Here is a 27,249-nt window from a genome sequence, read left to right as displayed (position 1 = left end):
AGTGGCTTATTTAAAGCATATCATCAAGTGATCTTGAAATGCTTATCTTAAATTTCTCTTGAAAAGTCAGTAGAGGTTTTGGAGTCAGGGCAAACAATTAGCTGTGTGACTCTGGGCAGTTTCTTAACTTCTGTGTCTAACTAGTTTGTGCATCTATAATGAGGGAATACTAATAGCACCCAATTCATAGGATTACTGTGAGAATAGGATGAGTTAACGCATATAAAACATTTAGAACAGTGCCTGAAAAACGCACTATCTACTAATTAAAGTTACCTCTTGTTGTATGCACTTTGGGCAAAGGGTTTACAAAAGATACAACGTCAACTGTGTTTTTAGGCAACATTTTTTATGTGACATATGGGTAAATTTATATGAATTGGGAAACCAAAAATATTGGCTAATAGAGAAGTAAGTCATAGCTTTGGGTTTCCCTTTGTTCAGTGACTCCTGTACTGGGCATTTCCTTTGTGGGGGACCTTGTCATCTATGAAGCTGTTAACAAGAGATACTGGCTTTTGAGGTTTATGAGGCAAGGGCAGATCCTGTACCTGCTCATTGTGTATCTTGTCACCTTGCACTTAAGCTGTCTGTTGCATGTTTGATCCAGAGACTCCCACCAGACAAGAATAGTTGATGCTGCCTTGTTGGTAGTCTGTGACTCCAGTCTTTTTTTTTTTTTTTAAGTTTATTTATTTTGAATGTGAGAGAGCATGAGTGGGGGAGGGGCAGCGAGAGAGGGAGAGAGATTCCCAAGCAGGCTCCATACTGTCAGTGTGGAGCTCCATGTGGGACTTGAACTCACAAACTGTGAGATCATGACCTGAGCTGAAGTCACATGCTCAACCGACTGAGTCACCCAGGCACACCCCCCCCCCCTTTTTTTAATGTTCACTTATTTGGAGAGCGAGTGAGCGCTCATGTGTGAGTGGGAGAAGGGCAGAAGGAGAGAACCCTAAGCAGGCCCTGGGCTTATGCAGTACTTAACTTGGGACTTGATCTCACTACCATGACATCATGAACTGAGCCGAAATCAAGAGTCCATCGCTTAACACCCTGAGCCACCCAGGCGCCCCACCCCAATCTGTTTTTATAAGAGGCCATGCCAAATGTAGCTATGGGATTATGAGAGTCTTTGGGGGGGGTGGTGTCTTTATTTCTGGTTGAGCCTAGAAAGACCCCTGCCCCCATGGGTTTGTACTCCTTTGATCTTCATTTGTTATACAAAGTAAATTGTAAACACCACTGTCAGGGATGCCTGGCTGGCTCAGTCAGAAACGCATGTGACTCTTGATCTGGAGTTTGTGAATTGGAGCCCCATGTTGGGTATAGAGATTACTAAAAACAAAGCAAAACACAGCAAAACAACCACTTTGTATTTGAAAACATATGGCTTGAGGTGTTTTATAAACTTGTAACTGTAATAGAAGATCATTGCTGGAATATTTTACCTCTAACTTATTCTGAATTTATTGTCTTTTAATAACTTTTTTCTTTGTCTTCATGTTGGGTTTTCAGAATCTGCAAATCGTTTTTCATCAGTTTTGGGAAATTCTTATCATTTCTTTAAACATTGCCTTTGCCCATTCTTTCCCTTTTCTCCTTCTGGAACTCTGATTAAACATACATTTGTTCTCTTCATTCTGTTTTTATATGTTTCTTAACCCTCCCCTGCCTTTCAAGTAGCTTTATTGTGGTATAATGCACATACTCTAAAATTTGCCCTCTGTAAGTATACAAGTTTGATGGCTTTTAGTAAATTTAGTTTTATAACCACCACAATACAGTTTTAGCACACTTCTCTCCTCTCCCAAAGTTTCCTAGTATGTGTTTGCAGTTTATCACTCCTCTTACTCTTAGCCCCAGGCATTTACTAAACAGTTCCTATATTTTTGTCTTTTTCTAGAAATTTCATGCAAATGCAGTTACATAATCTTATGTGCCTTTTTTCACCTAGTGTAATGTTTTTGAGGTGTAGCAATGTTGCATGTTATCCTTAGCTTGTCCCTCTTAATAAGTAGTATACTATTATATGGATATTTTATTTTGTTGCCTGTTACGAATATTGCTTCTGTGAACATTCAGATACAAGTCTGTGTGTGGACATGTTTTTCTTTTTCTTGGAAAGATACCTCAGAGTGGAATTGCTGGGTGATAGTAAGTTTATGTTTAAAATGACCAAACTTTCCCATATTATCTGTATCTGAATTATATTAATAAGTGAACAAGCAATAAGCGTATAGCAATAAGTACAATCACTAACCTGCCTTTTCTTTTTTTACAAACCATTTCCAATTTGTCTAAGAGATGCAAACTTTATATATATTTTTAATGTTTGTTTTTGAGAGGGGCAGGGGAGGTGCAGAGAGAGTAAGGGAGACACAGAGTCCAAAGCAGGCTCCAGACTCTGAGCTGTCAGCAGAGCCCGACGTGGGGCTCGAACTCACAAGCCGTGATCATGACCTGAGCCTGTCAGATGCTTAACCAGCTGAGCCACCCAGGCGCCCCTAAGAGATGCAGACTTTAAATAAGCAAATCACAATGTAATTTCAGCACTACTCCTGAATCCTGTGTTTCTTAATAATAGCATAATGAAAATTTCATGAGTTTTAAGCAGCAGGTTAAGTTGGTTTTGGTAGAAGTTCAGCCTCACATCATCATATGTTAGAGTAGCACTACCAAATATTTTTTTTAAGTTACAAGCAGAAATTCCATGAAATGTCTTGTCTTTTCAGTTACATGTGCTCTGCCTTAGTTTCAGTGTATGGTTGTGGAGTGGGAGAAAGGTCTAGATTAGGAATAATATACTAGTAGTTTAAACTGACATGGTCAAATCTTTTGGTTCTCAGGACAGTGCTTTAAATGTGATCCTGGGGATGATGGCCCTATTACTCTGTAGTTCCATAAGACGGTGAGGGATGGTGTTGGAAATTGCATTTTTAAATAGTGTAAGCCTCACTGAGAAAGTGACATTTGCTCAAATACTTGAAGGAGGTGATAGAATCAAAGTAATGAAGCAGGATGCAGAGATGCAAAGCAGTAGGACCTTAAAGGCTATTGTAAGGACTTTGGCTTTTATAACACTCTTGAGTAAGACGTGAAGGCATTGGAGAGTCTTGAGAGAGAAGTGACATAATGACACATTTTTAAAAGATTATCTCTCTTGAGGAATAGACTGTAAAGTAGCAAGGGTGAAAGAGTGATTTCTGGTAAGCCAGGCAAAAGGTGGTAATGGCTTGGATCAGAATAGTAGCAGTGAAGATGTGAGAAGTGGCTGGATTCTGGATGTGTTTTGAAGGCAACCTGACAGATTTTGCTCATGGGGTTTTATAGGGGAAGTAGATAAAGAGGAAATCAAGAATGTCATTGAGATTTTTGCCTTAAAAAATAGAACTGGAAGAATAGAGTTGCCATTTACTGAGATGGGGAAGACTAAGAAATAAGTGTTTCAATGAAAGGTGAGTTCAGTTTAGGCCATCTTGTTTGTTTGTTTGTATGTTTGTTTGTTTGTTTGTTTTGAGAGAGCATGCACACAGGGGAGGGCCAGAGACAGAGGTAGAGAGAGAATGCCCAGCAAGTTCCATGCTATCAGCACAGAGCCCGACACGGGGCTTGATCTCATGAACCATGAGATCATGACCTGAGCTGAAACCAAGAGACGGACACTTACCCAACTCAGCCACCCAGATACCGCATCTTAAGTTTGAGATGCCTCTTGGACATCAGAGTAAAGCTGTTGAGTAGGCAGTTGAATATATGAGCATGGAGTTTAGGGAAGGAGCTAGTGTAGAAATATAAATTTGGGAGTCATCTAGTTATTGATAATAAACTGGATGTGAGTGAATATAATTGGGAAAAAGAACTCCAAAGATTGGGGAGATAAAGGGAGGAATCAGCAAAGGAGGTAGAAGGAGTGAGCAGTGAAGAGAAGAAAACCAAACTAACTCATGAAGATGTTTTAAGTAGGTGAGAATGATCAGCTTTGTTAAATGCTGCTGATATATCAGTGAAGATGAGTCCTGAAAATTGATTTTTGGATTTAGAGAAAGAATGGTTGGCTTGAAAGTCTGACTGGAGTGGGGTTTAGAAAGCATGGGAGGAAAAGAAAAGAGGGAAAAACTTTTACCTGTGATCTGTACTGTAGGTGGAGGCAGAAATATGGAGTGTTAACTTGAGGAGAAGGTGGGGTCAAACAAAAGTTTGTTGTGTTTGTTTTTTAAAATGAGAGTTGGTAGCATGTTGCATGTTGATGGGAATGAGTTAATAAAGGACAAAAAAAAAATTAACTGGTAAAGAATGACCTTTACTTCGTGAGGTGTGTGGGACCTAGGATGCAAGAGGAGTGGTTGGACTTAAATAGAAGTAAACATAGTCACAGGAAGGAAAGCAGAATATATGGGCTCATTAGTGGCTAGATGTGATGGAAGTTGTACATGTTCTTGTTGCTTAAATTTGCTCAGTTAAATGGGAAGTGAGGTCATCTTTTGAGATTAAGAATGGGAAAGGAGGGTTAGAGGTTTGAGGAAAGAAGGAAATACTGTGAAATCATACAGGAGAATGAGAAAATGGACCAGAGAAATATTGTGCGATTATTGGGCATCATTAAGGAGCATTTGAGGTTTGTGGTCAGAGTTTTTTTTTTTTTTTTTTTTTTTTAACGTTTATTTATTATTGAGAGACAGACACAGAGCATGAGCAGGGGAGGGGTAGAGAGAGGGGAAGACACAGAATCTGAAGTAGGCTCCAGGCTCAGCTGTCAGCACAGAGCCCGATGCGGGGCTCGAACTCATGAACTGTGAGATCATGACCTGAGCCGAAGTCAGTTGCCTAACCAACTGAGACACCCAGGTGCCCCTGTGGTCAGGGTTTTAAAGTGAAACTAGAGGTCATTGTTTTGTTTTTGTCTAGTTATATTATGGAATAGTTATGGAGTAGTTAGGGAATGGTGGAGGGATTATGCTAAGTGAGTTTTAGAATGTAAGATATTTTGCTGATTCAGTGCTCTTCTAGCGGTCATCCTGTGTTTTTTTATAACCAGGAGATTATGGTATAATTTGCTCCTACCTAAGTGAGTATATTTAAATAAAGACCCATTGACCTAGGAGATGGACATTTTGGATGGAGAGACAGAATTTTGGTACCAGAATTAGCATTGGGGGACAGACTAAATTTTATCATTAGGGTACCTGAAGGATTTGAAAGGAACCTGCAAAACTTCACCCATCATAATTTTGTCTTATGTTTCTTCTCCTAGAGGTTTCCTTTTAGAACATGGGCTCTTCCTTTTTGGATTGTCCTGTTAATACTGATATATTACATGGAGGATGGAACCAATGGTCTTTAATCTATTATAATGTATAGAGTTTTGTCTGTCCCAGTACATAATGCCTCATCCTTTTGTAATCAGTCACCAGTAGCAGGATAAGGATCCAGAGTCTAAGAGTCTAAGGATCCAGGGAGAAGCTTAAGTAGTGATATAAAAAATTAATTGAAAAAAATCGTTTAGGGGTGTGTGGGTGGCTTAATTGGTCAAGCATCTGACTCTTGATTTAGGCTCAGGTCATGATCTCATGGTTTGTGGGATTGAGCCTCGCATCGGGCTCCATGCTGTATGTGGAGCCTGCTTAAGATACTCTCTTTCTTTTCCCCTGCCCCTCTCCCCCACTCATACTCCCTCTTTCTCCAAAATAAAATATCTTTTAAATTTTAAAAATTATTTCAAATTTTACAGTAATTGATGGAATTTTTTAATCTTCCACTGTGATCCTAAATTTGTCTTATTTTCCCTGTTAAATTTTCACTTTATATATTTTGAGACTATTGACTTGGTTATTCAGATTTAAGATTGTTACAGCAATCTGGTGAATCAGACATCTGTAATCATGTAATAACTTGCCCTATCTCTATTGAAGTTTAGTCTCTATTTTTCCTGATATTTTTCTTTTAGGATTTGTTTGATATCTTTTTCTGACGGTCACTTTTAATTGGCTTTTAAATGATCCATTTCCCAGGATCATACTACCCCCTCTTGAGGTTTTTGGCCCATAGTGGGAATCTCAAACTTGATTTTCCTCCTCACATTATATGAAGCAATAGTATCTTCACAGCATGTTGATTTAGTAATCCAAATAACAATGGACTTGAATGGACTCATTCTGATATTTTAGGTATGCTATCTTCAGTAAGTCTTTACTATATACTTAACGGTAAATATTTAGTGGATTGGGAAAAAAATTAAATAGTATGGAATTATTTGTTTTTATGTATTTATCATTACATTATTTTCCTGTAGTATTGGTGGGTTAATTTATAAACCATCTTTTAAAACTTTTTGTTTCAGTCCCAGAAATCCTGGATAGAAAGCACTTTGACGAAGAGGGAATGTGTATATATTATACCAAGTTCCAAAGACCCTCACAGGTAAGCATACCTTTGTTTCTTGGGTTCTTCTAGAAATTTAGATGTAAATTATATTGGAGTTTATTTATTAAAAACCAAATTATTATTATTTTTAATGCTTATTTATTTTTGAGAGAGAGACAGCATGAGCAGGGGTGGGGCAGAGAGAGAGGGGGAGACACAGAATCAGAAGTAGGCTCCAGGCTCCAGGCTCTGAGCTGTCAGCACAGATAAAAGCCAAAATTAGTAAAATAGTTATAATTATTGTTAACTTTTGTGCATGCTGTTAATTATTTAAGATTGAGAGAAGGAGATATCCTTAGCACAATATCAGTATTCTGGAGTTCTTATTTTTTGTATTTTTGAGAGATAGAGAGGGGGCTAGTGAGCAAGGGGCAGAGGATCCCATGAGGGGCAGAGAGAGACACAGAGAACTGGGGCTCAGCCAAAGCGGGGCTCATGTTTTACCCAAAGCAGGGCTTGTGCTCACCCAGTGCAGGGCTCAAGCTCACCTGATGTGTGCAACTCTAACTCACAAACGATGAGATCCTGACCTGAGCTGAAGTCACATGTTTCACAACTGAGCCACAGGCACCCTGGAGTTCTTAATGATGTTTACTTCTTCAGAGTATTCCCCCATCCCTATACTCCCCCAGATCATACTAGTATGTTACAAAGATAGGGCAGTTAAGACTCATTTTTAACTGATTCACTGATAATGAGAACTTAAAAATGTGTAGGTATTTATTAAACATCTTTTGAGTACCCAACACTATGGTTCATGCTAAAGAAACCAATGCAAACCTAATAGTTGCTGTATTTGTTTGCCAAAATGTAGATAGAACTCAGCATCTCCTAGAAAACCTGTTGTCAGAGGTTATAGGCATCTCTAATTGACTTTTTGGTCTTTAAAATGGTTTTGGTAATAGAAAAATTTTAAAGTAAAGGTGCTAGTTAAAATTCAAGAAAAAGTTGACCTATTGAGGTATTTACTGAAGTAACATTTTTCATAATTTTTTTTTTGAGGCATAAAAATAGAAAAAAGTTTGAAAGGGCAAATCAAAGATAGAGTTATTTCCTGTCATGCAGAGAGGTTCCTAGCATACAGAGAACCTCTCTTTACAGGCACTTAGGAAAAATTAGTTGAGAAAGAATTTTGAATCTTCTTACCTTTCTCATCTCCTGCCAAATCTTCTTCTCTGCTCAGTTAACTTCTCTGCAACTTTTACTTCCATTTGATATATGACTCTTATCAAAACATAGCCAAATTCAGAACTATAATAAATCAACCTAAAATTTATATGAAACCACAGAAGACCCTATATAGCCAAAGCAATCTTGAGAAAGAAGAACAAAGCTGAAGGTTAGCACAATCCCAGATTTCAAGATATACTACAAAACTATAGTAATCAAGACAGTATGGTACTGGCACAAAAATAGAGGTTAATGGAATAGGATAGACAGCCCGGAAATAACCCATGCTTATATGGTCAATTAATCTGTGAGAAAGATAGCAAAAATATACAGTGGGGAAAAAAGCCATTTCTTCATCAAATAGTGTTGAGAAAAATGGACAGCTACATGCAAAGAATAAAACTGGACTGCTTTCTTACACCATAAACAAAAATAAACTCAAAATGGATTAAAGACTTAAATGTGAGACCTGAAATCATTAAACTCCTAGAAGAAAATAAGCAAGTAATCTCTTGTATATATGCCTTAGCAACATTTTTATGGAAATGTCTCCTCAAGCAAGGGAAACAAAAGCAGTAATAAGCTATTAGGATTATACAAAAATGAAAGGCTTTTCCACATCAAAGGAAGCCATTAATAAAACAAAAGGCAACTTACTGAGTGGGAGAAGATATTTGCAAATGATATATCTGGTAAGAGGTTAGTGTCCTAAATGTATAAAGAACGTCTATAACTCAACAGCAAAAAAAAATGGTCTGATTAAAATTAGGCAGAAGACCCAAATAGACATTGTCCCAGAGAAGACATACAGATGGCCAACAGATACATGAAAAGATGCTCAACATCACTAATCATCAGGGAAATGAAAATCAAAGCCTCAATGGAAAGAAAAAAAAAAATCAGTGAGCTATCCTCATCTCCTACTAGTCAGAATGGCTAGTATCAGAATGACAAAAAATAAAAAGTGGTGGCAAAGATGTGGAGAAAAGGGAACCATTTTGCACTATTTGTGGGAATGTAATTTGATACAGTGACCATGAAAGTGTGGTGGTCCTCAAAAATTAAAAATAGGAATACCATTTGATCAGGAATTCCACTACTTAGTACCCAAAGAAAACAAAAACACTGATTAAAAAAGATATATGCACTCCTGTATTTCTTGCAGCCTTATTTACAGTAGCCCAGCTGTGGAAGCATCATAAGTGTTCATCAATAGATAAATAAAGAAGATACTGTGTGGGTGTGTGGTGTGTGTATACACATACAGTGGAATATTACTTAGTCATAAAGAAGAATGGAATCTTGCTATTTGTAACAACATGGATGGACCTTGAGGGTATTATGCTAAGAGAAATAAGTAAGACAGAGAAAGACAAATACCATATGATTTTACTCATATATGGACTCTGAAAACCAGAACAGATAAAAATAGACTCATAAATACAGAGAACAAATTGGTAGTTTCCAGAGTAGATGGGGTGGAGGGTGAGGGGTGTGGTGGGGAGATGCATGAAATAAATGAATAAAATGAATTAAGTCACAGAGATAAAAAAAAGTACAGCATAAGGAGTATAGTCAGTAATATTATAATAATGGGACAATTTACTGTGGTATGCATTTTCAGTATAGTTGGTCACTATGTTGTATACCTGAAACTTATATAACAGTGGTATGTCAACTATACATCAATAATAAAACTTTTTAGAAAAATAGGGAAATGGGTAATTTTTTATTAACTGGTGTATTTTAAATTATAGCATCTGTCACTGTTATTGTTCATAGTGGGTATTTAGTAAATATTTGTTGAATGGAATTTCTAAACCTTCTGTTTGTTACATTTCATAAACCTGCTGTTTGAATTCAACATTTCTCTTTGACAGTGAGAAAACTCTATTTTGAATATATGTCTCTCTTGAACAAATATCTGTTAGAAGAGCCATGTACATGATAAATTTTGAAAACTTTTGAGAATCAGAAAGTTGGTTCAGTACTCAGAGTTTCAGTATGTCAAGGCAGTCATTATTAATAACATTTTGGTGCATTTACTTTTAATATTTCTTCAGTAGGTTTTGTTTTAAAATACTGCTACATTTAGTCTGTAAAATACGGTATATGCTCTTTAACAAAATGTTATAGTAATATATTTTTTGATATTGCAGATATTTTATAAGAATGGTAATACTAATATTTTGTTAGTGTATATGCCATAATTCGCATACCTGTTCCACTGTTGGGCAGATTTGGGTGGTTTTCAATTCTTAGCCATTATAAAGTAAAATTAGGCCATAATGAAGACCTTAGAGGATAAAACTTTTTTTGTATTTAAGGTTTTTTTTTTTTAAATTTCTTTTCTTACCACAAATCAGTCAGAATAAACAGGTTTTGTCAATTTTATTTTCCTTTAATTTTTTTAAATCTTTATTTATTTTTGAGAGAGAGACAGAGTGTGAGCAGGGGAGGAGCAGAGAGAGAGGGAGACACAGAATCCAAAGCAGGCTCCAGGTCCCAAGCTGTCAGCACAGAGCCCGAAGTGGGGCTTGAACTCACAAACCGTGAGATCATGACCTGAGCCAAAGTCGGACGCTCAACTGACTGAGCCACCCAGGCACCCCTGTATTTAAGGTTTTTTCCCCCTCTTAGGGTATGTAATGCCAAAGACTTTCTAAAAGGATTAAAGCAATATATATTATTACCAGTAGTGACAAGAATGCTTACTTTATTAAATATTGATTAGAGTAACATTTTTCATTATCTTCAAGAAAGTGTTAAGTAGAAAATAGTGTATGTTTTAAATTTGCATTTATTTGATTTTTGAGAAAACATTTTTTATCTTTTTATATTCAATTTTTTGTAGGTTCTGTAAATGTCTTTTAGATGATTAAAACATTATTATTTTTTTCTTTTTTGAGAGAGAGAGAGTATATGCATATGTGCCGGGTAAGGGCAAAGAGAGAGGGGGAGAGAGAATCGCTGACACAGGGCTCTATTTTCATGACCATGAGATCACAACCTGTGCCGAAATCAAGAGTTGGATGCTTAACTGACTAAGCTACTCAGGCACCCCAAAACAGATCATCTTAATGTCTCTTTCAGTCATTATTTTTTGAATCAATTTGAATTTCTTTCTAATTATTATAGATGTTTTGTTACAATGTAATACTACATTTCTTAACCAGAGAGCAGAAGTGACATTTCCCAGGTCACATGACTAATAATTCATAAAGGTGGGATTAGAATTTAGATCTCCTTAGTTCAGTGTGTCATTTCAAAGTAAGACATTGTTCTTTCTTTGGGAGGAAATTATGTTTTTGATTTATTAAAAAAGTAGATTATATTATTAATATGGAGTTTATTTCCTATAAATTCATTAATTTCATTTTGCAGTAGAAACAATAAAAGTACTCATTAGGTGTTAAGTCTTATTTTGTTATTAAGTATCTTTGGCTTTAGCCATCCATATGAGGCATAATATTCAAACAGTGATAGCTGGTCATTTCCTTCTATACTAGTTGAAATTTTGTTTAAGGTTTATTTATTTATTTATTTATTTTTAATTTTTAATTTTTATTTTCGAGAGGGAGAGTGACAGAGCACGAACAGGGGAGGGCAGACAGAAAGGGAGACACAGAATCTGAAGTAGGCTTCAGGCTCCGAGCTTGTCCTTACAGAGCCTGATGCGGAGCTTGAACTCACAGACTGCGAGATCATGACCTGAGCCAAAGTCAGACGCTTAACCGACTGAGCCATCCAGGCACCCCTACACTAGTTGAGTTTTAAAATTAGTTTTTTTATGAATAGGTTTAATTAAAAAAAATTTTTTTTTAATGTTGATTTTTGAGAGAGAGAGAGAGAGAGTGCAAGTGGGGAAGAGGCAGACACAGAATCTGAAGCAGGCTCCAGATTCTGAGCTGTCAGCACAGAGCCTGAGATGGGCTCGAACCCATGAACAGTGAGATCATGACCTGAGCCAAAGTCAGATGCTTAACTTACTGAGCCACCCAGTTGTTCATATAAATAGGTTTAATACATGGGTTTATAAGATATCAAAATTTATAAGTGAAAGGCTCCTTTCTACCACTGTGCCTTAACTATAAGTTCCCTTTCCTAAAGAAAACCAATGTTACTAATTCTTGGAATACCTTTCAGAGATAGCCAGATACTGTCTTTGCATGGTCTTTGCATGTCCTAGCCGATGTGTATTTACTCCTTCCTCTCCCCTTTTAATTACATACCATTTAACCCACTGTGTTTATTATCTTGGCAGTAACCACTTTTCTTAATTGTTTCATCCTTTTAAATTATATATCTGGATTATAATTTGTTTTAGTAGTCCCTTGTTAACGAACATTTTAGCTATTCTGTTTTTCTTTTTGCTATTAGAAAAAAAATGCTGTAATGAATGAACAACCTTGTATATTGCTACAAATATTTTTTAGCCTATACTTTTAGTATTGGTATTAGAATTTGAGGAGTTTACATTTTTTTCATTTTGATGGGTATTACCAAATTGCCCTCCATAGAGATTGTATCAGTTTATACTCCCACCAACATGAGTCTACATATCTCTGTTCTTTCCAAGATACTGTCTTAAAGGTTAAAAAATCTTTTCTAATCAAATACCTTTTCATATGTGTTTTTACCATGAAGTATCCATATATTTTCCTTTTTTATGTAGATTTGGTGAAACTCTTTATATAGTAGGGAAACTAACCTTTTGCCTGCAATTATTTTTTCCTCAGTTTCTTTTTAGACTTTATGAGTGACATATTTTTGCCACATAACAAAGTGTATTTTTATGTAGTTAAATCTATCAGTCTTTTTCTCTTGTAGTTTCTGGTTTTTGTCACAACTAATTGTATTTAAAATAATGGAAGCTATTTTAAATATTAGGAGGGTGAGGCGTTGGGTAAAATAGGTGAAGGGAAGTAAGAGGTACAAACTTAAGTTGTAAAATAAATAATGAGAGGAAAGTACAGCATAAGGAATATAGTTAATAATACTATAATAACATTGTATGGTGGCAGATAGTGACTGTACTTATCTTGGTGAGCACTGACTAATGTATAGAATTGTTGAATCACTATGTTGTATATCTGAAACTAACATTGTATGTCAGCTACAATTTAAAAAATGTGGAGGGACGCGTGGGTGGCTCAGTCAGTTGAGCATCTGAGTCTTGATTTCAGTTCGGGTCCTGATCCCAGGGTTGTGGGATTGAGTCCTGCATCGGGCTCCACGCTGAGGGTGGAGCCTGCTTAAGATTCTCTCTCTCCCCCTCTCTGACTCTCTCCCCCACTGGTGCTTTCTCTCTTTCTAAAATTAAAAAAAAAAAGTGGAAACTATGTGAGTTAAAAAAATAGTTATTTGAATATATATATCAAGGTATAAATGACCTATGATATGTACTGAAAAATTAAACTAAGTATGTAATTTTGCTTTGTTTTGTACTATTACATAGATTTTATATAGTTTAAACTATTTTTTTTTAACTTTTAAGAAATAAATAATTTACCTTGTTTTATAGATGCCTTCCAGGATGTCAAATTTGTCAGCAACTTGTCAGGTAAGTTTAATAACATAACTCTGTTGAACAAATTGTGAAAAATAAAACAAATCTATTAAAAGCATCAGTTAGAATAAAAAGGTATAAAACTCACAGGTTACTATGTTTGAGGGTTACTTTACTCAGAGTTGGGAGAGAAAGGATAGGGTGTGAAACTCCAATGAAACTACGTGAGCAGAGTTCTAAAGCTGGATGTGAATTAGTTGGGTAAAGATTGAGCAAAAGTGATTTAGGCAGAGAGAATAGGATGTGGAAAAGCCTGACAGTGAAAGAGATTATGGTTCTGTCAGGAAACTGCAGAATGTAATATGGATATTGGAAAGATGTGAGCTGGAGAAATAAGTAGGGACCAGATCATTTAAACTATATACTGTGACACATAGTTTTGATTTTGTTTTCTTCTTTTTTTTCTTCTTTGGTAAAAGCAGTTGGCATTTTGAGGAGATTATTGGGAGAAAAAAGTAGTTTGGAAAGTTTTGGAGTAATTTTGGAATAAATCAGAGCTTGAATTAATATAGTGGCTATGATGATGAAGAGAGGTAGACATATTTGAAGGGATGAATGAGATAAGTTCAATAGGATTTGATGAATGTGTAGAGAAAGGAAGATTTGAAGATAGTACCTAAATTTCTAACTTATCTAAGTAAATAGTAATCTTGTTCATTAAGATCTGATGAAGGGTTAGAAGAGTAATAATAGAAGGTCTCTGGTAGGTAGGCTAGGAAGAAAAGTACACAGTGAGTTCATTTTAGATATATTGAGTTGTTTTACCATTTCCAGTCTTATACATTCCTTCCTTTATATGTGAGGTTCCATCTGGTATCTTTCCACTCAGACTGAGGAGCTTCCTTTAGTGTTTGATATAATGCAGGTAGTGGAGGTGAATTTTCTCAAACTGGTTTATCTGAAAATGTATTTTCATATTTTTCAGGTTTTTTTTTTTAACTCATTTTTGAAGGATATTTTCTCTAGATGTAGAATGCTGAGTTGACCGTTTTCCCATTCCAGCACTTTAAAGATAACGTTATTTTGTCTTCTGGCTTTTGTTTTTGGTGAGACGTCAGTTGTCACTAGTGTAGTTATTCTGTATGTAATGCCATCTTTTTTCCTTCTGCTAGTTTAAAGATTTTTTTTCTGTATCTTTAGTTTCCAGCAGCAGGTATACAATGTGCCTAAGAGTGGTTCTCTTTGTATATACTCTGCAGTAATATTTGCAAGTTCATATCTATCACTGGATTGGGAAGTTTTTAGTCATTGTTTCTATCACTGGATTGGGAAGTTTTTAGTCATTGTTTCAAAATATTTTTCTGCCCCATTCTCTCTTTCTCCCCTCTGAGACTCCAGTTATACCTTTGTTAGATTGTATGATATTTTCCATGGGTTACTGAGGCCCTGCTTTTTTTTTTTTTTGTAATTAAAATTTTATTTTAATTAAATAATTAAAATTCATAATTAAAATTATGCTGATTAAAGTAGAACATTTGTATTGATATGTCTTAAGATTCACTAATCTTTTTTTTCTTTGATTACTATAGCTTTGTATATTTTCTTTCACTAATTATTTCTGCAGTCACCAATAATGCTGTTTGGCCCATCCAGTGAACTTTTTGTGCATTATATTTTTCAGTTCTAAAATTTTTGATTCTTTATTACAGTTTCTAAGTCACTACTGAGATGCCCTGTCTGTATCCTTGTTATCACATCATCTTCTATTTATAGAAGTCTTTGAACATATTTATAACATCTGCATTAAAATTTTTTTTTTTTTAATTTTTTTTTTCAACGTTTATTTATTTTTGGGACAGAGAGAGACAGAGCATGCACGGGGGAGGAGCAGAGAGAGAGGGAGACACAGAATCGGAAACAGGCTCCAGGCTCTGAGCCATCAGCCCAGAGCCCGATGCGGGGCTTGAACTCACGGACCGCGAGATCGTGACCAGGCTGAAGTCGGACTTAACCGACTGCGGCACCCAGGCGCCCCCAAATTTTTTTTTTTTTTTACTAATTCCAACATCAGGTGTCATTTAGGGTCTGTTTCTGTTGAATTATTGAATTTACTTTTTTCTTGATTACAAGTCACTTTTTTTGCTTTTTAATATATATAGTAATTTTTTATTATATGCTCTGTGTTTGCATGATCCACCTCAGGAGTTCTGGGCTATGTTGTCTTCCTTTGAAGAATTTGAATTTTGTTCTGACAGGTGATTAAATTATTGGCAGATTATTTTGTCCTATCAGGCTTGATTTTATTCTTTGTTAGGGCAATTCTATTTTTATTTTGAACTTAGTCTTAGAATGTGGTATAACCTTTTTAGGATCTCAGCAGGATGCCCAGTATGCCCAGTATGGCTTTTCACTCTGAGCTAAAACTGCAGTGTTTCCCAGCTCTTTATGATTCCATTCTCAGACCCACAGCAGGTGATTTCTGCTAGGTGTCAAAGTCTTGACTAACACAGATCCAGCTCAGTGTATGGCCAAGAACCCATGGTGACTCCTCATGCAAGTTTCTTTTCTCCCTCTTTATAGTTCTCTCTTCTCTTGTACCCTGCTACAAATTCTAGCTGTTTCAGCAGTCTGGAATTCTGTTTGTTGCTTCCTTCCTCAGCTCTTGACACTGCCATTTTTTACCTGGGCATTATCTCAGTGCATAATGGTTGAGAAACTGCCCCAGTGTGGTGCATTTATGGGACTCACCTCATATATTTTTCTTCATGTCAGGGATTGAAGTCTCAGTACCTCTTGTTCAGTAGTTAAAAACAGTTATCTCATATATTTTGTCTACTTTTGTTAAGTGTCCCCAGGATGACCTTGAGGTTTGGTGATTAGCTAGAAGGACTCACAGGACTCAGGATGTAGTGAGTAGTACTCATGGCCAATGCTTAGTAAGTATGAGGATATCTGTGTTGAAGAAGTTGTCTCTTTTCTTAGTTTGCTGAAAATGTTTCTAGTGAATAGATGTTGAATTTTGTTGGTCTTTTTGTTTCATTGGTTTTTCTTTTCATATTTCATTATGTTCTCTTTATTTTTTCTTCCTATCTGCTTACTTTGGGTTTAATTTGCCCTTTTTAGTTTTTTAAGGTGGAAGTTTAGATTAGTATTGCTTGCAGATCTTGTTTTCTAATTTATATATTACAAATTTTTATCCTATATATTTTATAGTGCAAAGTATGCATATAAATACACTAGCTTTTATACTAAACACTGTACAGTTAGATCCCGCATATTTTGATATTATTTCTATTTTCATTTTTTCAAATATTTTCTAGTTTCTTTGTGACTTTCTTTGATCCATGAGTTAATAAAAAGTGTGTCATTTAATTTCCAAAAACTTGAGGATTTTCCCAGTATGTTTCTTTTATTGGTTTCTAGTTTAATTTCACTGTAGTCTGAGAACATACTTTATATGATTTCCATCCTTATTTTAATTTATTGAGACTTATTTTGTGGCCCAGAATATGGTTAATCTTGGTGAATACTTCCTGTGCGCTCAAGTAGAGTTTTTATTCTTTTGCTGGTGGAGTGTTCTGTAAATGTCTATTCAGTCACTTTGGTTGGCTGATAGTTTTGTTCCAGTCTTACAGGATTCTGATTTGATAAGGAGTTTTGTTTTTTTTTCCTTTTATTACTTTAAAGATGCTTTGCAAACAAGTTGGGGTACCTGGCTGGCTCACTTGGAACAGCATGCGATTCTTAATCTTGGGGTTGTGAATTTGAACCCCACGTTGGGTTTAGAGATTACATAAATAAAACTTAAAAAAAAAAGTAAGATGCTATACCACAGTGACTGTGGATTGCATGATTTTTTTATAGGATGTCTGCTGTCATAATTAGCTTTGTTCTTTGGCATATATTGTGACACTTGTACTCTGCTACTTTTCTTTCTTTTTTTTTTTTTTTTTGCTACTTTTCTACTTCTAAGATTTTCTCTATCACTGGCTTTCAGCAGTGCTCTAGTGTGATTTCTTTAAGCTTGTTTTCCTTAGTTGTTATTGAACTGCTCAAATTTGTCTTTCAAATAGTTTTCAGATTTTTGCCCAGTGTTTTCAAATTTTTATTTCCACTCCCTCATTTCTGGGCCTTGGATTATGTGTGTGTGTTGAGATACTTAATATTGTTCCACAGATTGCTAATGTTCTATTCCTTTTGTTCCCCTCCAGTCTTTTCTGTCATTGTTCCAGTTTGGATAGAGTCTTTTGCTATTTTTTCAAGTTTACGGGTTTTCTTTCTTTGTGGTGTCTTATATGTTATAAATCTTACCCAATGGCATTTTCATTTCAGATATTATTTTTATTTTATTATTTATTAATTAGTTTATTTAATTTTTAAATTTACATCTAAGTTATCATATAGTGCAACAGTGATTTCAGGAATAGATTCCTTAATGCCCTTTACCCATTTAGCGCTCCTGCCCTCCCATAACCCCTCCAGCAACATTCTGTTTGTTCTCTATGTTTAAGAGTCTCTTATGTTTTGTCCTCCTCCCTGTTTTTAATATTATTTTTGCTTCCCTTCCCTTATGTTCATCTGTTTTGTATCTTAAATTCCTCATATGTGTGAAGTCATATGATATTTGTCTTTCTCTGACTAATTTCGCTTAGCATAATACCCTCCAGTTCCATCCATGTAGTTGCAAGATTTCATTCTTTTTGATTGCTCCATTGTATATATATATACCATATCTTTATCCATTCATCTGTTGATGGGCATTTGGGCTCTTTCCATACTTTGGCCATTGTTGATAGTACTGCTATAAACTTTGGGGTGCATGTTTTCCTTTGAAACAGCACACCTGTATCCCTTGGATAAATACCTAGTAGCGCAATTGCCAGGTTGTAGTGTAGTTCTATTTTTTAGTTTTTTGAGGAACCTCCATACTGTTTTCCAGAGTGACTGCACCAGTTTGCATTCCCACCAGCAGTGCAAAAGAGATCCTCTTTTTTCGCATCCTTGCCAACATCTGTTGTTGCCTGAATTGTTAATGTTAGCCATTCGGACAGGTGTGAGGTGGTGTCCCATTGTGGTTTTGATTTGTATTTCCCTGATGATGAGTGATGTTGAGCATTTTCATGTGTCGGTTGGCCATCTGGATGTCTTCTTTGGAGAAGATATTCATGTCTTTTGCCCATTTCTTCAGTGGATTATTTGTTTTTTTGGGGGTGTTGAGTTTGATAAGTTCTTTATAGATTTTGGATACTAACCCTTTATCTGATAGGTCACTTGCAAGTATCTTCTCTCATTCCGTCAGTTGCCTTTTAGTTTTGCTGATTGTTTCCTTCGCTGTATAGAAGCTTTTTATTTTGATGAGGTCCCAGTAGTTCCATTTTTGCCCCCGGAGACGTGTAGCATAAGAAGTTGCTGTGACTGAGGTCAAAGAGGTTTTTGCCTGCTTTCTCCTCTTGGATTTTGATGGCTTCCTGTCTTACATTTAGGTCTTTCATCCATCCATTTTAAGTGGTCCAGGTTCATTTTTCTGCATGTCGCTGTCCAGTTTTCCTAGAACCATTTGCTGAAGAGACTGTCTCTATTCCGTTGAGTGTTCTTTCCTGCTTTCTCAAAGATTAGTTGGCCATACTTTTGTGGGTCCATTTCTGAGTTCTCTATTGTGTTCCATTGATCTGAGTGTCTGTTTATGTGCCAATACCATACTGTCTTGATGATTACAGCTTTGTAATACATCTTGAAGTCTGGCACTGTGATACCTCCAGCTTTGGTTTTCTTTTTCAAGATTGCTTTGGCTGTTCGGGGTCTTTTCTGGTTCCATGCAAATTTTTGGATTGTTTGTTCTAGCTCTGTGAAGAATGGTGGTGTTATTTTGTTAGGGATTGCTCAGATATAATTTTTAGATGTTATAGTTGCATGTTTTGTTTAATTTAATTTAATTTAATTTAATTTAATTTAATTTAATTTAATTTAATTTTTAGTAGGCTTCATGTCCAGCATGAAACCCATTGCAGGGTTTGAACTCACAACCCTGAGATCAAGACCTGAGCTGAGATCAAGAGTAAGATACTTAACTAACTGAGCCACTCAGGTGCCCCTGGTTCAGCCTTTTTTAAAAAAGTGTTTTACAGGGGTGCCTTGATGGCTCAGTTGGTTAACATCCTACTCTTGATTTCAACTCAGGTCATGATCCCACGGTCATGAGATCAAGCCCCGAGTTAGGCTCTAGTGGGCATGGAGCCTACTGAAGATTCTCTCTTTCTCTTCCTCTGCTCCTCCTCAACTCGTGTGTGTGTGTGTGTGTGTATGCGTGAGCACGTGCTCTCTCTCTCTCTCTGTCTCTCAAAAAAAAATTTTTTTTTCCAGTTCCTCCCTGGTTGTGGTCATGTTTTCATTCTGGTCACCTCCCAGAGCATATTTTTAATGGAGTTTATTTATAGTAGTTGTTATAGTTTCTGCTAATTCAACCATGTCTGTACAATTTTGGGTCTTCACGTAGTGATTTGTTTCCTACTTATTTTCCTACTTCTTTGCATGCTTCGTAATTAAAAAAAATGTTTTGAGAGAGAGAGAGAGAGAGAGAGATTGAGCCAGGGGAGGGGCAGATAGAGAGGAGAGTATAACAAGCATGATCCATGCTGTCAGCTTGGAGCCCAACACACAGTTCAGTCCCACAAACCACGAGATCATAACCTGAGCCGAAATCAGGAGTCAGATGCTTAACCAACTGAGCCACCCAGGTGCCGCGCATGCTTTGTAATTTTTGATGGATGCTATGCGTTATGAACTTTATGTCTTAGGGTGCTGGATTTTGTCATTTTCTGTTAGGGAGTTTTGGGCTTGTTTTAACAGGGAATTAAATTACTTTGGATCAGTTTGATCATTTCAAGTCTTGCTTTTCTAGTTTGTCATGGCACATGTGGGTCTAGGTCTAATTTAGCCCTTCTAATAGGCATTACTCTTCTGATGACCCTTTTATAGGTCTTGTATATTGATTGAGATCTGTACTCTGGCTGGTGACAACACAAACTGTTCCCTGCCCTTTATGAACTTCCGGAGTTATTTGGCCTACTGTTGTCTAGTAGTTCTTGTTTGCTTTGGGTAGTTTACTCTTATTCACGTTCAAGGAGACCGTTCTGCAAAAATCTGGAACTCTCTCATGTAGCTCCCTCCTCTCTTTGTTTTTTGCCCTACAAATCTTGCTCCTTTGGTTTCTACAAACTGCAGTTAAGATTTTTTTGTCAAATCATTGAGACTGACTGGCTCCACTGGGTTCCGGCTTCCTATGTAGTAGTGTCCAATAATTGCTTCTAGGTAGAATAAAATTGCTCTTTCTGCTCCTGGACCTGGGTCACCAGTGTTATCACTGTATAGGTTAGTTTGTATTTTCTTGAATTCTTTATACATTAAATCATAGAAATACGTTTTGTTTGGCATCTGGATTCTTTCGTGCAGCATGATAATTTTGAGATCATCTATATTGTGTTTATTAGTGGTTCATTCCTTTCTGCTGCTGAATACTGTTCTATTATGTGGTTATACTACATTTTTTAGGTGTCCCACACTAAAGTTAGAGGACTACATCATCACAAGCAAATGTATTTATACTATTTTCATGCTATGTTGAAGGTATTAATTTATTGGTATTGTAAAATTAAAAAGTTAAATTATTTTTATACTCTTCATTGGTTCGTTCATTTTAATTCAGTTTTCCATTGACTAATTTTTTTGAAAGATCTTTTAAAAATTTCTTTACTTCAGGTGTTTTTGTGGTCGTTTGGTCAAGCAACATGCTTGTTTTACTGCAAGTCTTGCCATGAAATACTCAGATGTGAAATTGGGTGACCATTTTAATCAGACATTAGAAGAATGGTCTGTGGAAAAGCATACAGAACAGAGCCCAACAGATGCTTATGGAGTCATAAATTTTCAAGGCGGTTCTCATTCCTATAGAGCTAAGGTATGTCACATACTTGATTTTTTAAAATTTCATTTATCTTGTTATCTAAATAATACACATTTGTTGTCTGAAGATTTATGTAACAGTAAGTCAGGAAATTAGTCTCAGCCATTTTGTTATGTATTTTGAAGTTATTTGTATAGGTGCATATAAATATAGAAGTATCATATCTTTTTGGTGAATTGAACCTTTTATCATTATGAAATGTCTTTTAATCTCATTTTTTTGACAAAGTCTGGTTTTTCTTTTTTTTTTTTTTTGTTTTTATTTTTGAGAGAGAGAGGGAGAAATAGAGCACGAGCTGGGGGTGGGAGGTGGGCAGAGAGAGAGGGAGACACAGAATCTGAGGCAGGCTCCGGACTCTGAGCTGTCAGCACAGAGCCCAATGCAGGGCTCGAACTCGTGAATTGCAAGATCATCACCTGGGGCATCCATGTGCCTCCAGTGTCTGGTTTTTCTTAAATCGGCATAGCTAAGTTTTTTTTTTTTTTCTTCCCTTTTACTTTTAACCTTTCCTTATGTTTAAGAGGTTTCTTTTTTCTTTCTTTCTTTTTTTTTTTTAATTTTTTTTTAACGTTTATTTATTTTTGAGACAGAGAGAGACAGAGCATGAGCGGGGGAGGGCCAGAGAGACAGGGAGACACAGAATCTGAAACAGGCTCCAGGCTCTGAGCTGTCAGCACAGAGCCCTATGCGAGGCTTGAACTCACGGACCGCGAGATCGTGACCTGAGCCGAAGTTGGACGCTTAACCGACTGAGCCACCCAGGCGCCCCAAGAGGTTTCTTTTTAAGAAGCACATAATTTTTAAGTTTAGTTTACTGTTGCACTTTTTCTTTATTCGCTTTTCTTTCTTACATGCTTTGGATTAAGTATTTTTTTTATTATTTCCTTCTTTATTAGCATGTTATTGATAACATTGTTTTTCTGTAGATTAAATCTTTTATTTGTTTGTTTGTTTTGAGAGAGAGGGAGAGAACGAGCAGGGGTAAGGCAGAGAGAGAGAGGGAGAGAGAGAATCCCAAGGAGGCTCTGTGCTGACAGCTCCAGTGCGGGGCTTGAACACATGAATTGTGAGATCATGACCTGAGCCAAAATCAAGAGTTGGGTGCTTAACTAACTGAGCCACTCAGGTGCCCCTTTCTATAGATTAATCTTATAGTAAACACTACAAAATGCATTTTAATTTATTGTAAGTTAGTCCTTTTACTACTTTTTGGACAGTGCGAGAACCTTCAGAATACTTTTTAACTGCATTTATTTCTCTCATGACTTATGTGCTTTTGTTGACATAATTTTAAACCCCCCAAACATAATTATTATTTGTTTAGATTCACCAACATTTTACCCTTTAGGTTGTTCTTTGTTCTAACTCCCTGCCTTGCTGGGAAAAGCAGTGCTAAAGGTGGATTCATCTCTCCCAAGTTTTCCTATTCTTTCGGATCTGGATCCCAGTTTTTCATGGCCTTGGTAGCTTTCTGATGCTTTCAGACCTGTTATTTATGGGATGCCTGGGTGGCTCAGTCATTTTTTTTTTTAATTTTTTTTAATGTTTATCTTTATTTATGAGAGAGAGAGACAGAGCATGAGCTGGGGAGAGATGGAGAGAGAGGGAGACACAGAATCTGAAGCAGGCTCTGGGCTCTGAGCTGTCAGCACAGAGCCTGATGCGGGGCTCGAGCTCATCAACTGCGAGATCATGACCTGAGCTGAAGTCGGACGCTCAACCGACTGAGGCACCCAGGCGCTCCTGGCTCAGTCATAAGTGCGGACTTTGGCTCAGGTCATGATCTTGCAAGTCATGAGTTCAAGCCCTTTGTCAGACTCTGCTGATGGTGCAAAGTCTGCTTGGGATTTTCACTCTCTCTGCCCCTCCCGTACTTGCGCTTTCTCTCCCTAAATAAATAAACTTAAAAAAAGTGTTATTTATTTTCTAGCTTCTCTGTTCCTAGGGGCAGAGTTAATTCAAGACAGTCTAGTCTACTATTGTCCAAAGTGGAATTCCTTAATTTATTCCTTAAATAATCTTTTTTTTAATTTGTTTTCTAAACACTATTTTATGTACCCAAATATAATAATGACTTAAAACTAATGTGGGAAGACCTCGTATAGAACAAACCTCATTGCATTCTCTAGAGTCTTCTCATTTTTGTAGAATTCTGATATTTTGGATTTTGATATTTTAGAATATTTTTCATTGGTATTTGAGGTCTGTAAAGCAGTGGGCAATATATTGTTTTGCAAGGAACCTTTCTTAGAGATGATTAAAATGTTTTTCTTCTGGGGTGCTTGGGTGGCTCAGTTGGTTATGTGTCTAGCTTGGGCTCAGGTCATGATTTTGTGGTCCGTGAATTTGAGCCCTGTGTCAGGCCCTCTGCTGACAGCTCGGAGCCTGGAGCCTACTTGGGATTCTGTGTCTCCCTTACTCTCTGCCCCTCTTCTGCTTGCACTGTTTCTCTTTCTCTCTCAAAAATAAGTAAACATTTTTAAAAAACCTTTTTTTTAATGTTTTTCTTCCAACATATGAATATTTCAGATTTCTTATGCAGTAAATCATACAAACACATTAGACAGAGAAAATGAATTAGAGTGGTCATAGCAAGTAAGTTTCGTGATGTCACTTAAAACAAAGATAATTTTCTTAACCTTTCAAACAAGAGTAAATTATACCACAGATGGGACAGCTTATTTTCTATGGAAGTTTTCAAAAATTAAACTTGTGAATCCATTTGAACACCTTGAAATATTGAGTAAAAAAATATTTTTGTTATTTTACTGCATATTCAAAATTCTGTTATAAATAGACTGGATCATTGGCATAATTTTCAAAGTTAATACAGTATTTGCCTCTGTTTATAGCAAGAGTTGTAGAAGCTTCCATTTTTTTTCATTATTCTTTTCTCTTTTTCCCTTTTATCATCACTGTAGCTAGCCTTAGCACTTCCCACTACTGCATACTCATAGTTACACCAAACCATTAAATACTGTGCATAGATAAGAGTAATTGAGTTTATATAAACAGAAAGAGGAAAATATTTATGTTTTAAAGGTTAAAAATTTGAGTACCACTGCTTCTATAGCTCTTACAGAATGATTTTCCAACTTTAAAATCATTTGTTATTGTTTATTCCTAGGAGTGTTAAGTACATTAAAAGCAACCTTTCAAATATATTTAATAATAATCTGATCTAAATAACATTTTTTTAAGTTGTATAATGTTGCATTATGAAACCTATGAACATATTCAGTTATTTTGTCCTTTTAAAAATCTTTTTTTAGTATGTGAGACTATCATATGACACCAAACCTGAAGTCATTCTACAACTTCTGCTTAAAGAATGGCAAATGGAATTACCCAAACTTGTTATCTCTGTGCATGGAGGCATGCAGAAATTTGAGCTTCACCCACGAATCAAGCAGCTGCTTGGAAAGGGTCTTATTAAAGCTGCAGTTACAACCGGAGCCTGGATTTTAACTGGAGGAGTAAATACAGGTAATGTGATGATTATATCAATTTTATTTAGTGTGTTTATAAATGTCTCATAATATTAATTAGATATTTTAAATAATAGTCAACACCAAATATCAGTATATTTATCTTTTTCTGTTAAATAATTTATATAGTTCCTAAGTATAAATGGTAATTGTAGAAGTATTTGATTTTCATTTAGTCTTAAAAATAATAACTGTAGAGCAGGTATTAACAAACTATGGTCCCAGGCACCAAATCCAACCCAGTCATTGTTTTTGTAAATAAAGATTTATTGGAGCACAGCTACACTCATTTGTTTTTGAATTATCTATAGTTACATTTGCACTACAACAACAGAGGTGAATAGATGTGACAGAGACTGTTTACCTTGCAAACCCTAAAATGTTTATTATTTGACCTTTTACCAGAAAAAGGTTGTTGACCCCTACTATAGAGCCAAGTGTTACTCCTGTCACTCTCTGACTACTGGTAAATTGAACCCAGGATGGCAGTCCATTGCCTAGGCAGTGATAAGAAGTAGCTTTCAAAATTAATTTTTAATATACTATAATTTTTCATTCCAAGTCTTCTTTACCACATATATAAGTTAGATCTAAAAATGGCAGATTAACTTTAGTGTCCAAAGTAAAATATAATTATTACTGTTTGCAGACATTTAATTCATTATCAGCAGCTGGTTTTTGAATCTCATTGTATGTCAGGCATTCTTCTGGATGCTAAAGATCTACCATTCCACAAAGCAAAGAAAATATTTACCTTTGTGGAGCTTATATTTTAGCAGGTGAGATGCAGATAACAAACAGATAACTAAATATGTTATTACATGTTAGATGATAAGTGCTATGGAGACACATGAAATATAGAGGAAGGATGGTGAGGGATGGTGGAGGGGGCTTCATTAATAAGGTGACATCTGAGTAGAAATTGAAGGAAATGAGGGAGCAAGATAAGAATAGTGTGGGACAGAGTATTTAAAAGAAAAGAAACTGCTAGTTTGTTGGAAGAATGGTAAGAAGGGTACAGTGTAGGTAAGTAGAATGAATAAGGAAGGCTAGATGATGAGGTTGGAAAGGTATGGGGGTATGGTGGGTGATGGGATGGGGTGAGTTGGGGTAGAGTGGTGAATAGCAGGGGCAAAGGCACATCATTATATAAAACCTTATAGGCCATTACAAGCAAGCACTTTCACATTTACTCTGAGTAAGAAGGGAAGGTTTAAGCAGAGAGTTGACAAGAACAAAGATCATTTGGATGATGTTTTGAAAATAGACTATGCACAGGCAAGGCAGCAGTTGGAAGACCAGTGAAGAGGCTATTTCCATAATCCAGATGAGGAAGGAGATCTAATGCATTATAAAAATCAAATTGAGTGATGCATTGGTTTTCTAGGGCTTCCATAACAAAATACCACAGGCTGGGTGGCTTAAGCAAAATAAATTTTCTCACAGTTTTGGAGGTCCCAAGATCAAGTTGTTAGCAGGTTTGGCTCCTCCTGAGGCCTCTCTCCTTGGCTTGTAGATGGTCACTTTCTCACTGTTTCCTCTTTGTGCATGTGCATTCCTGGTATCTCTTTCTGGGTCCAAAATTTCCTTTCCATAAAAGGACACCAGACAGATTGGGTTAGGGCCTCATTTACAGTGTATAGTCTCTTTAAAGGACCTGTCTCCAAATACAGTCACATTCTGAGGTGCTGGGATTAGGATTTCAACATAAGAATTTTGGGAAAGATCCAGTTCAGCCCATAACAAGTGATAATGAGGAGTTACATGCTCTTTTGAATTACCTTTTCTACTTTTTTCCTTATTTTTGATTCAGTTGGACAACTTTTGTAGTTGCTTGGTGGGTGTGTGTGTGTGTGTGTGTGTGTGTGTGTGTGTGTGTTGCTTATGGTCCTGAGCCATACTCTTCATTTTTTTTTAGATGATGTGTAGAACAATAACAAACTACAGTTACTTACATGAGGAATCTAAGAGAGGACTAGGCCTAACAACATGGTAAAAGTTATTTTTACGTGTGTTTCAGGCAGTTGTAGTGATTTGACATTGTGGGATTCTTTTGTTTGTTTTCTTTTTGGTCCTTGTGTTTTCTTTCATCAGTTTGTCTTTTGGACCTCGTTGCTTTTTATCTTTGTATAAAGAAAAATATCACCAATTATAGTGTCATAGATTGAGCACAGGATTATTCTGAAAACAATAACTACTTTCAAATAAAGTGAAATAAATTTTGTATAAACAGGTGTGGCAAAACATGTTGGTGATGCCCTCAAAGAACATGCTTCCAGATCATCTCGAAAGATTTGCACTATTGGAATAGCTCCATGGGGAGTGATTGAAAACAGAAATGATCTTGTTGGGAGAGATGTAAGAATGATTTAAAAAACTTCTTATGTTTGAACTTCTGTATAAACAAAATTAGAGTAAGAATAGTGCAAGTCAACTTAAACTATTCATGATCATACTATACTTTTCAAATTATGTTTAAAAAGTATTTTCTTGGGGTGCCTGGGTGGCTCAGTCAGTTAAGCATCTGACTTCGGCCTAGGTCATGATCTCATGGCTCATGGGTTCAAGCCCCACATTGGGCTCTGTGCTGACAGCTCAGAACCTGGAGCCTGCTTCAGATTCTCCCTCTCTCTCCCTCTCTCTTTGCCCCTTCCCCCCCCCTCAAAAATAAACATTAAAAAAAATTTTTTTAAGTTATT

At 36.2% G+C, this 27,249-nt stretch overlaps 1 protein-coding gene across 1 annotated transcript in view; it reads left to right on the top strand.

Moving 5' to 3' along the window:
- The window catches only part of TRPM7 (transient receptor potential cation channel subfamily M member 7), a 123,838-nt gene that overhangs the window by 15,842 nt on the left and 80,747 nt on the right, over positions 1-27,249 (top strand). Inside the window, exons 2-6 of the mRNA XM_086710668.1 lie at positions 6,341-6,420; positions 13,118-13,156; positions 20,858-21,056; positions 24,335-24,548; positions 26,784-26,908. Of these exons, the coding sequence (XP_086566794.1) occupies positions 6,341-6,420; positions 13,118-13,156; positions 20,858-21,056; positions 24,335-24,548; positions 26,784-26,908 (657 nt within the window). The remainder of the gene's footprint in view (positions 1-6,340; positions 6,421-13,117; positions 13,157-20,857; positions 21,057-24,334; positions 24,549-26,783; positions 26,909-27,249) is intronic.

The sequence above is a fragment of the Puma concolor genome, chromosome B3 (assembly GCF_028749965.1).
Source record: "Puma concolor isolate L17-30 chromosome B3, mPumCon1.1.hap2, whole genome shotgun sequence".
Classification (NCBI taxonomy): domain Eukaryota; kingdom Metazoa; phylum Chordata; class Mammalia; order Carnivora; family Felidae; genus Puma; species Puma concolor.
This window is presented reverse-complemented; position numbering and strand designations above follow the sequence as displayed.